This window comes from Oenanthe melanoleuca, chromosome 2, assembly GCF_029582105.1.
Source record: "Oenanthe melanoleuca isolate GR-GAL-2019-014 chromosome 2, OMel1.0, whole genome shotgun sequence".
NCBI classification, from domain to species: Eukaryota; Metazoa; Chordata; class Aves; order Passeriformes; family Muscicapidae; genus Oenanthe; species Oenanthe melanoleuca.
In genome coordinates this window covers 142,553,942-142,567,795 of record NC_079335.1, presented here as the reverse complement: position 1 = coordinate 142,567,795, position 13,854 = coordinate 142,553,942, and the positions used below count along the sequence as shown (strand labels likewise).

At 42.8% G+C, this 13,854-nt stretch overlaps 2 protein-coding genes across 2 annotated transcripts in view; one reads left to right on the top strand and one right to left on the bottom strand.

Moving 5' to 3' along the window:
- Positions 1-6,157, bottom strand: part of CRYGN (crystallin gamma N) — a 32,997-nt gene extending 26,840 nt beyond the window's left edge. Inside the window, exon 1 of the mRNA XM_056482869.1 lies at positions 5,953-6,157. Within this exon, the coding sequence (XP_056338844.1) occupies positions 5,953-6,157 (205 nt within the window). The remainder of the gene's footprint in view (positions 1-5,952) is intronic.
- The window catches only part of PRKAG2 (protein kinase AMP-activated non-catalytic subunit gamma 2), a 145,125-nt gene continuing 137,281 nt past the window's right edge, over positions 6,011-13,854 (top strand). The window contains exon 1 of the mRNA XM_056484509.1: positions 6,011-6,324. Within this exon, the coding sequence (XP_056340484.1) occupies positions 6,244-6,324 (81 nt within the window). The 5' untranslated portion in view covers positions 6,011-6,243. The remainder of the gene's footprint in view (positions 6,325-13,854) is intronic.

Sequence of the window (13,854 nt, the reverse complement as noted above, 5' to 3'; positions counted from 1 at the left end):
GCAGAGATCTTTGTACTTCAGCTTCTAAACCTTTGATGACATTTTAACTGTTCATTCCTGTATGTAGGCAGCCACTTTATCCTTTTCTAGGTGGCTTCAGTTCAAAGTTAATGGTTACTATTTATTGCACACCCACAAAATGTAAAACCTACATAGAGCAAAGTTGCTACGTGCACAGAGTGCCTTAGAAAGCCCAAAATCCCTGACCTGAAGAACATATTGTCCCTAGCCAGGCTGAACAAAGATGTGAGGATGTGGGTAATTCATCTGGGCCCTGCAGGCACAGGGACAACTTCAATGAAATAACATCCACCACAACAGTCAAACCTAAGTCATGAGGTTCAAAGAAAATAAAATTTGCTGTGAGCGTGCAAGAGCATCTTAATTCCTGGATGGGTGTGCTGTGATGTTATTGTAGCAGGATGTTTTCTTTTGGGTAAATAATTAGTGCTCTCCTGAGAGCTGCAGATGTGCTGCAGCATTATATGTTCTCCACCACAATCTCTAAGCAAGTCTTAAAATGTTATAGACTGCTCAGGTGTGGCTGGGTTTATATGCAGCTAATTACCATCATTTTTCTCCTTCCTGCCTCATTTTTTCACTCTATTTCCCTGGCTTTTTTGGCACTGACTGCCCTATCCCTGCTGCTGCCACAGCCCCCAGGAGCAGTGCATGTTGCCAAGGGAGGGAGCACAGAGCAGCCCAAAGGTAGAGGGATTGAGGTGGCAGCAGCAGAGCTGAGGCATCTCCATTCAACCATGTGGCCACTGCTGTGTCCTCGTGGAAGTGCTGGTCCTTAGAGATCCCACTCTGGGATCAGCAAAGCTGAAAGCCATATTGCAGAATTCACATTTTTATAGATCACAATAGCCTTTGCACAGAGATATAAAAGGATTTTATGCTGAAGCCTCTGGTTGGAGTTCTTACCCATAACCCACCAGATCCTACTTCCCTGTGGTTTTCTCCCATTTCTAGGTGCTGCAGTATCACTCTTCTATTGTCTTGTGGGACTGTTTCTGGCCTACAAAGAGTGTTTCTCATCCAAGCTCTTAAGGGATACAGTAGAGGCAAGGTAAGACTCATCCTGTGTCCTTCAAAACTTTTAAAATTCAGTGCCTTTGTAGAGAACAGAAGCAGTGGGGCCTCTGAGCTGATCCACAGTGTTTCAATCTGATCAGGAATTGCCAATTGCTGCTGATTCAAAACCTCCCAGCTCATCACTGGTACCAGTGTGGCAGCCCCTCCAAATGCCTTGAGCAAAGCTGAACGAGGCACCACCGAGTCACCACCAAGTCCCTGACATTAATTTTGCTCTCTGGTTTATTCATCCTCAGAGACCAGGCCATCTCTGTGGGGTTTCACCCACACCACAGAGGATTATAGTCCAAAGTGTTGGTCCTTCACTCCCTGAGTTACTGAACATTGTGACCTAGCTCAGACTTGGTAATTCTCCCCAGGCACCCAGAGACCTCCACTGACCCCAGACACAGCACAGCTCTGCACTGGCACATCTCCAGAAGTGTCTCCATCCTCTTCTTCCCACCATGATTCAGGAAAGAGCCTTCATCCCTCCATCTGTGAGACAGGTGGGAAGGGCAGTGAGGTCCATGTGGAGCAGGCACAAGGCTGCTGTTGTGCAGCCTTCAGTACTGCCTTTGTACAAACACCTCATCATTTCAATACCATTTGCATCTGGGTGTATACAAAAAAAACAGAGGGAAAAACCCCTCTGTGTGAGTCCTGCTGAAGAACTAGATTTGAGAATGCAGCCATCCTGCTTTTGGTGCCTGAGCTGGCAGAGGCATCCCTGGTGCAGTGTGATCCATCTTCATTGCAGAGGCTGGCAGGGTGCTCCCTCCCCCAGGAGAGATGGGTGATTGCTCACTGGGGTTTGATGTTTCTCACATGGATGTTCTCCTTCTGGCTTGTCAGCAGTGAGTCAGGAATCCCAGCTACTTGGTTCATTGCTTGGTAGATCATGCTGAAAAATTCTCAGAAAAAAATTGTGGCTCTTTGAGATGAAAAAAAAGGAGTAAACTGTGGATTGTTTGTCATGGGATATTTTTCTTGTTCCTCTCTCTTTCCATTTTGTACCATCCCCATCACCCTGCATTGCAATTTTGCCTGATTTGGGCAGGGTAGACTCCAGAGTTCATCCCTCCTGCCTCTTACTCTTGGGGCTGGATGTTTTGTTTTTTTACTTGTACTCCCTTTTCCAACTCTTGCAGACCACAGCTGCTCTTTGCCCAACATCAACTCTTGAGAGACTACTTTGGGTGTTCAACTAGGAGCTGGTGTGTTTTATGGTGCAGTTTAGGATTTTTTTCTCCCCATTTCATCTTCCCCTTGGGCTCTACTGGTCTCCCAGCTGCTGCTGTGGCTTTTCCTGCCCTTCAAGGAGTTGCTTCTCTCATCTGAGCATTCCCCAGGTGCTTTGACTTCTAGGCTGGAGGCTGCACATCTATGTTGCACATTGCTTTGGTTGCTGCTCATGCTCAGTAGGAGTGGGGACAGGGCAACCATGAATATGATGGCTGTGTTGGCTGTAAAAATATGAAAAATCTTTTTTAATTACACACTGAACAAAAGCCCTGCCCTGCCATGCAGAGCTCTGGCTCACCATGCACTTCAATAATTGCTGTATCTGCTTTGTTCTGAAGTGATACCTTCACAGACAGAAGCTCCATTGATTTCAAGGCACTGTTAACCTCGTAAGGAAAAGGAAACTATGATAGAAGCTGGCCCCATGAACTCATCTAATTTATGGAGTACTTACAAACCCACATCTTCATGGAAAATTATGGAATATAAATAACAACAACCAATAGCCAGACATTTCCAGTCTCCTCTGGGCAACTGTGGAAGGTTGCTGTATTGTCAGTTAGAAATTTATAATACTTTGGGCTTGTACTTGGACCAAAAAGGTGAAACAGACTTGGTGTTTTGGATCAGTTTGGGGAAATTGTGCAGGAATTATGTGCAGTCAAATCTGAAGCTGATTGAGGGGTCTGGCTCTGAATTTTTGAAAGCCAAACTCTTCAAATGGAAAAATAAACCAGTACAAGAATGCCTGTTTCAGTTGGGCAAGGAATTCTGTTAGCTTTGGTGGAAATGTGAGAGTCATAAATCTGCTTTGCTCAGAGATTGGTCTTTGGGCCATAAGTGAGTGTGAGATTCACAGTCCAAGGCACAAGCAGGTTTTGGTAATTTGTTTTCCCTCCAGCCTGGTAGAGTATGAGAATCCTACAGTCAGTCCAAATATGTGAGTGATTTAAAAATGCTCTAAAAAGAACTTTTTTAAAAAGAACACATATTAATTAAATGAATAATGACTGCTGAGCTTGAGATGCAAGAACTTAAGAATTGGGGGGGGGGGGTGTGGAATTGAAAATATCTGAAAAATCTCTTGTCATGGAAAGTTGATTATATAAAGCATTTTCTGGAACCTCCTGAATTGTCCTTTATATGAAAGGAAGCAAGGAAATGGCTGGACTTTTGGATCCCTGTTCATAGAGATTCCTAGAACTTGCCAGGAAAGTATGGTTGAAAACATAATCAAAAAATTTATTTGTGTGATTCCCCATATTGCACCATCATGTGCTAGGTGATGTGCAGTATTCACTGCTGCTTTTAGTCACTGAGCCTCAGCATCTCTGATAGAGCACAGGCACTTGAAATCCCAATGTGAGACAAAGTATTTCTTCAGAAATTGGTTTGTCTCAGATCTTCACCACTTGCTTACACAGCCAAATATGAGCCCAGGTATTCAGTATGGGAATATTTAATAAAGAATATATAAATATTTACATAAATGTGATTTGAACAACTCAGGCCTGTAGATTCAAGAATCATTTGGGCTTCTTTGGCAGGACACATCAACATAAATGAGAGTAGTCATTAAATAATGGTAAGAAATGATAGCAACAAAACTTCTCAATCTATTTTTCATCCCAGAAGGGTGAAAGAAAATGGCAAATTATTCAATGTTTTTAATGTCTGTCAGAAACTGGACAGAATCCAAAAACTAGTTCAGCAAATATTTATGAAATGGTATCTAAACCATTAACTGTTCTGCTTATCTGAGATGTAGTTGTGCAATCTGTTTCACACTCCTTACCCAAAGGTGGGGGAGGAAAAGGCATGTTTCTGAGGTAGAATTTGTGCCAATCAGACTTTGAGACAAGAAACAATTTTAAGATTTTTTTTTTTTTTTTAAAGCACTTTAATAGGTCTGGATGATTCTTGGCATTGGCTACATTAAATTGAGCCCTGTGAGTGTTTTGAAAGGGATGATTTAGGAATATGGGACATTTTCCTGGCTGCTAATGCCTCTTTTTATTTGTTCTGTTTGCTAATCAGAAATAATCCTTAGAAGTTAACCTATACAGAGAAGCATTTGGCCTAAACTGTGCTTTGTAGGAGAACCCTTTTTATTCCACTATTAATTCAATCTTCCCTTTTACCCTCTCTAGGTCAGCCACAAATTCCTTCCTTTCTTCTATAGCTCAAGGAGGAGAGACAAAATTTGTTTTGCTTGCTCCAGCTGGTCGACTGGTTTCTCTTGTACCCCTTAAACAGAATTTAAGAGGAAGCTTGTTTATTTTCATAAGCTATTTGTACATTCTGCATGCATAAAATATTCATTTAGCTGGGAAAAAAAGCACCAAATATTTGTGCATGTTTCTGTTAAAAAGGGCTGCCAGTGATCTTGTCTTGAAAGGATTCAAGTAATAGCTGCCATTTGTGAGTGAACACTATGTACCATTTTCAGCTTTTTTGCTCCCAAGGGGCTTGTGTTGCCAGAGGCACTTAGCACACCAAAGGAAGGGAGAGCAGTGGATGGTTCCTAGGATGTGCCCTCTGCCTGGCACACGAGGGGTCACCTGCACCTCATCTCTTTTTTTGCTGGAGAAAAGGTACTGCCCAGCCTCAGTGATATTTATTATTTGATGTAGACAGAATTAAGGTCAGTGTTGGCTGCATTCTCTTGCAAAAGGGTGCAGCATCCTCCAGTGAATGGGAAAAATAGACCCAGAGTGATGTGTAAGCCAAGTCCACTCCCCTGATTTAATGGTTTAGTGACCTGGAGTCATTAATTAAAGCAAGCCCTCCATCTTAGGGAGTTTTTCAACAGATCATCACAAATGGTGTTTTGAGATGACCAAGAAAGGGTTGGCAATGCTCCGTGGCTCACGATCTGGCCACCTGTTTCTCCAGAGAGATGTCAGTTCATTGCATGGTGTTCTGATGCCTCTGTTCAAGTACTGGAAGCTGCAGGGATGACCTGTCTGCCTTTGGCTTTCTTTTGCTTTGTTCTAGCAGAGGTGTCCTCATCTGAGCCAGCCTTCGATAGCATCTTGGCCAAGGATATGTCACCATGGTCTGGGGAACAATTTCATTGCCAGTGTGAGACTGGTTGGTGGAGTAATCAAAGCTGAATGGGTTATAAAAGAGGGATTTATCTTGATGAGGAAGAAAATTCAAATCTCCACCATCCCTCATCTCCTATTGGGAGAGTTTGCATTGCTCTGCTAAGCATTTGCTCATGTGGTGCCCTTTCAAAATAACTATTATGTTTTTTTGCATAGTGATACTTTTGATGGTTATACTTTGTGCTCAGGCACTTTATTTTCCCAGCGAGGTCTTTATAATAAATTAAAAAGTCAGCCAAGTCGTCCCCTGTTCATGCTGCAGATGGGAAAACTTAAGCCCAGAGAAATAATGCGACTTTTGTGCAGCTACAAAGTGGAGCTGTGGTTAAGTGGGAAATAGAGCTGTTATGGAGCAGCAGAGACTCCAGCCTTGAAAATGCATTTACTGCTCTGTGCTACCTTCCCCAAGGTATTCGATACTGATGCAGACAGCCTCAGTCATCTGAAACTTCTGCTATAGAAAACGGGATCTTTTTTCCCTCCCTTTCGATCTCATTAAAAACGCCTGCGGTTTTTTAACCTTCCGACTTCCCCGCGGCCCCCTGAGCATCTCTCGAACGCCCCCCAAGCGCTGCCCGCGCTGTGCGGCCCCTCCCGAGCTGCAGGTTCTCGTTCTGCAGCGCGGGCTCGAACCTTGCGCGATGCCCGAGCGCTCCTGGCAGGGAGCCCGCAGCCGGGGGAGCCCGCCCGCCCTCCTCCTGCTGCGGTACCCGGGGCTCTGCCATCCCCGCGATGGGAGGCACGAACACACCCAGCCCTGCTCCCCATCTGTTGCAGCATCGGCTCCAGTAGCAGAGCCCGAGATGCTCAAATGCGCTTGCCTTTAGGGAAAAGCTTTCAATGCAGTTCTTCGATGGACGTTTCCAGCCAGACTGCAGGATTTTTCAGAGCTGTAAGTCAGAGCCGGGGCTCGATCGTCCCGGGTTTCTCTGGATTCGATTGCTTTTTTATTATTAAATTAATTTATCTTAGAAGGGGGAAAATAGGTTTTGCATTCATTTAGGTGGATGCTCGAGTGCACTGCAGGAGGCTGCCGAGAGGCAGGAATTCTTCAGGCTGTGTAAGAAACGCATGGTTCTTGGATATTTTGGTTTTTTATCGTGTTTTGTCTCTTTTGTATGCATGACTGGCACGGGGCTGTAGTCCTGTTTTTAGAGCATTTAATTACAATAGATACTCCAAGAGAGAACATGTTCTTTTATCTAGTTAAAGAATGTAGTTTGGGTTTGGGTTTTTGTTTTTTATTTTTTTCCCCTTGCATAACTTTTCATTAATGTTTTGGAAAGAGAAATTATCATTTGGGGGGTGTTCATTTATTTTCAGCCTAAAACCATCTGGTCTCTGCATCCTGCAATGCTTGGTATCTCCTACAGCTCATCTCAGAGCCTCCTGAACTGCTGAGCAACTAATTGCCATGGCTAGTCACTGCAAACCCAAATCACAGGTTTTCAGGAACTGCTGTTTTGCTTAATGATTTTAATTTGATATTTGATGAGGTTTGTCAGGATAAAGAGCTGTATTACTGGCTACATGTATTCCTCCTTGCATTTTTCTCTTTTTACTACCAGAATTAGTGCTGAACACATGCAGTTTGCGCTGCAATTAACGGGTCTGTGAGATAATGAACATCCAAAACGGATGAGTCGGCTCCATCCTGGGATCAGAGCCTGAAGGGTTTCAAGACCTTCTGTTAGTGGGGTGATGGTGAATAGCAAATGAAATTCAATCCAGTAGAAGATGCAGGGTATTTTGCCAGCACCTTGTGTGTTTTGCTTTTTGTTCACTGTTACGGGCCACAGGAGAGATGAGGGTGTCAGCCTTTGGGGAAGAGATTTCACACTCAGCTCTGTCCCCTCTGCCGTGAGTGCAGGAGAGGCTGGGAAGCAGAGGCAGTGCTGACTTGGAGCAGCCAAGGGAGGTGTGAGGAAACTGGAGTTGCTGCAGCTGGGAGCCTGGAGGGGCAGGATTATCTGATGGAAGAGGGAATGATGGGCAGCAGGATGAAATGGATCCTGCTGACAAGGGGCCAGCCCTCAATTCGAAAGGAAGCAATGGGAATTCCAGCAAAAAAAGACTTGGTTGTACTTCAATTTAGTACGTTTTTATTACTGGGAGTGGAATACAAATGTATTTGTTTTTTAAAAATGCCCCTGTTTGAAATAAACAAAAAAAGTCACCCACCCCTCCCAAATCCACCCCATCAATCTGTACAGGGATGTCTGACATTCATTAAGAAGAAACTAAGAAAATTAAATTCAATATTGTTGCAAATCTTTAAAGGCAAAGCACAGAGTTGATGGAAATCACCTGTAACCAGAGTTTGCTTCGGGCAGCCAAGAGCCATCAGGTTTCCATCAGGAGGAGAAAATCCTCCTGTCATTTCAGCCTGTTTGGCCACCCAAGTAGGGGCAGTGACAAGCTGTTTTGAGGAAATATTTAGTCATCCTAAATTTAAAATAAATGGCAGTTAAAAACTGGTAAAAGCTTGTTACCATGCCTGTATTATATTATATTATATATATAATCATATATATATGATTATATATGTTTCCCTTATTCATTGCCCTATATGGGACCATGTTTTATACTTGTGTAAAAATAGTGATGCCCAGTGAGTTGAATTCTGTCACATCTACATCTGGGAGGACACAGTCACCAGGGCAGTTTGTTTCTGCTTCTCAGTGTAGGTGCCAGTGCCTTTGTTTTTAGAACTGATGTATATTTTGATAAAGTTACCCTTTCTTAGCTGATGTAAGAGACACTTTCCTCGTAGGTATTTGATGACTTCTAGTGCCTGATTGTGGTTCTAAGTCCAATTTCCATTTCTAATAGGCCTCAAAATAAGTGTTAATAAAACTTGGATGTAAATATATACTAACAGTTGTACAGCTATTCAGTACATATAGATAGAATTGAATGTTTTTGATGAGAAAAAAATACCCAGTATTTTTTTAGGGCCATACTACTGGCATGAACTTAATTTTTGGCAGTAATGAAAAAATAAAAATTGTTGTTTTGAATCAAAATTTCCTGCTTGTGGATTTAATTTATCTTGAGGGAAAAAAAATCTGCTGTGTTTTGCTTTGTTTTGTTTCCTTCTTGGGTGTTCATTAATTACATGGGAGGTTTTCAGTGATGCTCCTTGGCAGGGTGGGTGTCTGTGCCAGGCTGAGCTGCAGGCAGGGGCTCTCCCTGAGCCTTGGTTTGGTAATTCCAGTGTGAGCTGTATTTTTTTTTGTGACAAATGAGTTTGGACTGTCTGCCACATGGCTTGGAGCACCAGCTAGTTCTAAAATGGCCTCTCCCATGCCAGGCTCATACTCTGCCCATCTGTCACCGTGTTTGGGGTGTCCTGCTAAGCTGGAAATGTTTCCCACACTCTCCAGGCAGGATCAAATGCTTCTCGACACATTTTGATGCACAAACTGTCAGCCAAATCAAATGCAGATTTGCCTGTTTCAGCTCACCAGTGCCTGCTGGGTTTCCAAGCCATTGCAGAGGGCAGAAATGACTTTTGGTATATGTGGATAATGAGCTTAAGTTTTCAGTTGGGTTTCCCTGAGCATGTGTTTGCTTGTCCTTTCTCCACAGCATGTTCAGATTGGTCCATTGTAATTGTGGTGCTTAAATGGATTCACAAAGAATAATAAGATAGCTAAAATCAGAAGACTCCTGCTAAAGGAATCAGAATTTGATATGGCTTGTTTGTAAGGTTTTCTTCCTTTTTAAATAGGAACTATTTTAAAAAAAAAATTTAAAAAACCAAAACATAGTCATAGTTCTTGAAAGAAGCCTGAAGTTTACTTGGGGAAATATCTTCTACAGAATTTTAGTACTGCATGTACAATAATTAGACAAAAAAACCTTTGGGTATGTGTCATTTCTTCCCTTCTCTTTCCATATGAGGATTATTTCCAAACTGGACCCGCTGCAAAAATTTATTTTCAGTGGTGGCTATTTCTAGTGTGAGTGAGTAATCTCTTTGTTGTGTTCTTTTGTTAGTTTCATTGTTCACAAGATTTTTCAGATGGGCAAGTATTTTATCCATATTTCTTTCAGAGATCACTGGTGTCTTCTAACACCTTCTACCTAGCAGAGCTCTGATGCTCCTTGAAGACAGACTGTAACAAGTGACCAGAGTGTGTGGGCCTGGAAGTGTGAGATTTACTATCCCTTGGACATTGCCAAATCTCTTAAGAAACATGCTTTTTCTCAGAAGTTGTATAGCTGACCTATTTTCTTAAAATTTAAATTCTGTGATTTTTCATCTGGACACGATGGTTCCTTCATCTCACTCCACTTGGAGCTCACCCGATCAGAGAGATAGCCTTGCTTACTACACAGCAGCCAAAGCTGTGCAAAGAAAATGTCACCTTAGTAACACCTGGAAGTGCCCCCGGAGCTTGGGGCCACTCCCAGTGTAGGTGCGTGTCTCGACAGGGAGCAAAGCCGGGATTGAAACGGGGCTGAAATTATCCCGGCTGGGTCCTGCAGGCCATGAGGAGGAGCTCGCAGCGCTGCCGGAGCGTTTGCTCCGCGTCCTGCGGGGATGGAGCAGCATCCCCCGCCCCAGCGTTGCCATGGCTACGCGGGTACCGCTGCGTGCAGCCGGGATGCAGCCGGAGTAAACCCGCTCTGCACCGCCCTGCTCACCGTAGTAAGGGGCAGTCCCTTGCTTGGGCAGGTTTCTAAATAGAGGGGGAAAAACACAGACCAAAAAAACCCAAAAAACCCCCCAAAACAAACAAAAAAACACCACCAAAAAAGAAAAACAAAAAATAAAAAAACCGAAATAAACAAACAAACAAACAAAACCAACAAAAAACAACAAAATTAACAAATAATTAAAACAAAAACAAAAAACACACAAAAAACCCCCAAACAAACAAAAAAAAACCCACACAAAACACCCCCCAAAAAACAACAAAACAAAACAAAACAAAGAAAAAAAAACCAAAACAAAAAACCAAAACAAAAAAAACCAAAACAAAAAAAACCAAAAAAGCCTAACCCAACTTTGTTCCCATTTATAGACAGTAAAAATGGAGAGGTGAGATGCAGGGCTCATTTATCCTATGTTGAATCCTCCAAAGTTTAAGTAAGTTGTGCAGCCTGTCCCATACCAAGGAAATAGGAGCACATTGCCCACTGGAGATGCTGCCCTTCCCCTTCTATCTAGACTGGACAGAAAGTATGGGGCAGATGACTAGGGACAGATATCCTTAATGCCTAATCCAGACAGCCAGAGCAGGCAATGAAAGTCTCATCACTCATGAAGCTGTTCTGGACTGGATATGCAGTTTGTAAAGGGCTTTGGATTCCCACAGCATGAATTGTAATTTATTGGCATTGGATGTCACTAACTGAAAATCTAGGAATGGCACAAAATCTCACTATCTCTCAGCTCAAAGTCAGGGGTGGCATCTAAAGGACATGCAGGCTGGGTTTGGGCAGAATACTGTCCTATGAGTGTGATAAAGTCTTCTGGATTGTCGCTGAGAATTTGAGCTTTCTTCTGTCCTTGAGGGCATTTTATATTGCCAGCTTCAGCAAAATGCACCTTTAAATAAAGAATTCAGAGTGTGATGAATGAAGACATCTATTCTTTTAGGAAAAGAAACAGCTGGTTTAACTTACAAAATAAAGCATATTGTATTTATTGGTTTGTTTTTACATGTGGTAATAAAAGTATAAGAAAGCTGTAGCAAAGTGACTGTAAACTTCATAGAGGTGAAATTGTTCTCTGCAGCTGCAGAGTGATGTAAGAAAATGTGTCAGGAAGGCACCAAGAGGGGAATCTTTCCTCATCATGGACACCACGTGCTGTTCCCCCTTGACCTCCCATTCAGGTCTTCAGCACACAAAGCACAGAATCATCTTGTTCTTCCTTTCCTTCCCTAATTTCCTCTTTGCTTCTGCTTTTTTTCCTTTTATTTATTTTTTTTTTAGTTGAGGGACTGTGTGATCAGAGCAGGTCCCTCACTTGCCTGGCTTTCCAGCTGTAAGCTTTCTTCTAATTGTCATGATTATTCACGGTTATTGACTGGCAAGAATGGAAAGAGGATGCAACAGGCAGCTGTCTTCCTGAATGCAGTGAACTGGAAAAAATAATTGCAGTTCAAGTATTTATGGCAGAGATCTTTTGCCTGGTGTGGATGTCACCTTTTTTAGTCATATATATATATGCAAGGGAGAACCCTGCAAGTTCTTCTCAGATAAGGCCAGCAGTTGGGGATTTTCAGTTCAAATTGTTTTGTTTTGCTCCTCATTGAGGACATGGTTTTTAAAGAGATTTGGTCAACAGAGAGCAGGGAAAAACATAAAAAATGCAAAACACAGTGACTTTTAAAGTAGCTGGAGTGTGGAGATGACTTAGTAAGCCTCAATATGATCCCTGCATTGAATCCCCTTCAGATTGTTTGCTCCTGTGCTGCAGCAGCTCAAGTGTTTTTATTACATTATGGTAAAATCATCTTTTGTTTCCTGCAGTTCTGCTATTTCACTGTGGCTGAAGTTGTGTTTTGTAGCAAATGCTGGCTTTTCTCTGCAAATACGTTGGGATCCTGTGTCTCATTTATGCAAGACAAACTCCTAAGTATTGGAAAGCACTCTTATTGGCACTGATATGTGCCATCTGAAGAGGTAACATTTCCAGTCTCCTGCAGTCCTTCCTTAGAGTCGTGTCTAGGTTTCTTAATTCCCTCATCATTCACCTAACCACATTTTCCAGGACTGAGGTGTGTTATCTTCTGCTTTTACCTTGTGTTTCTAAACTTTGGGTGCTTCTTGAATGAAATGTCTCGCCAGAGAAAGGTTGTCTTTGGCTGAGCACCCAGGAATAGCACTTAATAATGGGTTTGTATATGCATTGTGGTGGTGTCACAGGGACTGTTGGGAATTTTGGTTTCCTCCCTGGCGTGCTTTCTCTGCTGTTCTCTCAATTTCTCTCTCTCTCTCTCTCTCTCTCCCTCTCTCTCTCTCTCTCTCTCTCTCTCTCTCTCTCCTTTTTTTTAAGTGGCATTTAATTATTTGCACGTTTGCTAGGTTGTCCATCTGCTGTTGTAATAAACACACTGCCAGTCACTGCTGTGTGGTTCGTGGTGAGAAGGAGCTGACAAACCAGGCTGTCCTGTGTTTGGGGATCCTAGCCAGGCTTTGCCAGAGTGCCTCTGTGATGCTCTGTGCCTTACTGCTGAGGTGGGGAGCAGCACCCTCCACCACAGCATTTCCACACAGCCCTGAGCTCTCTGCACATTATAAACACTGGGGCTCCAGGCAGGAGGGATTCCATCCCACCCCAGGCTCTCTGTGCTCAGCTCCTCTGCAAAGGCTGAATCACTGATGAGATATGGTGGGGTTTCCTGGCATAAGAGCACAAGGCTTGAAAGAAAACTTAGTTTTTTTTTCTGTAAACAGGAATGTGTTCTAGTGATTTAAATCTGAGATTGAGAACAACACAAAAAACAATCCATGTTCTCTTGAAAGTTTTTTTGATGGATCATATCTACAGCCCCAGAAACAAACAAAAAAACAACAGTGAATTTGCTGTAGACTGCTGGAGGTTAATGCCTGTCAGGATCAGTTAAAAATTTCAGAAATTAAGAAGGGTGTGCTGGATGTTTCCAGTATCCCATGATCAGGATAACTTAGGAAGAACAGCTTGGAAGACAGCGGTTTTCAGGGAAATATCAAGGACTTATTGGTTTCATGGCTCTCTCTAATCCCTTCCCTTTGAAATTCATAGTTTTAGCAGCTTTTTCTGCCCAAGTGGTAGCAATCTAAGCTGGAGGCCCTGTGATAAGAACAGTGGCTTCAGAGTTCTCTAGGACCATGTCCACTTCTTGTTGATGTTGAAAGAAATGCCTTTAAATTGCACATAGGTTGGTTTTCTTCAGCCAAGCTTTCATACATGAGGGTTTTTTACATAGAACATTGAATAATCATCTTATGGATGGAGGTTTTCCCATACTGAGATCTGGGTTTACTCTGTAACCTTTTAGATAGTGCCTCTTTGGGACTGAATATTTCCCATTTGTTCCAGGCATGTCATTTAGGGGAACTTACCTTCTGTATTTTCCAATCTGATGCTGTATCCACCCTGAAGTGCACACAGCAGTGTCCTGCACAGTTACCAATAACCCCTGGACTATGCTTCCTCTGGAATCTTCATACTGTGGACAAAATCATAAAATCATTAAGGTCACAAAAAGCTTCTAAAATCAAAGAGTTCATTGCAAACCTGCCATCTCCACCATTTCCTCTTGTCCTCTTGCTTGTTTTGGGAGAAGAGACCAACCTGGCTACAATCTCCTTTCAGGGAGTTGTGGAAGGTGATAAGGTCTCCCCTGAGCCTCTTTCTCTCCAGGCTAAACTTCCCCATCTCCCTCAGCTGCTCCATATGGGACTTGTATTCCAGACCCTT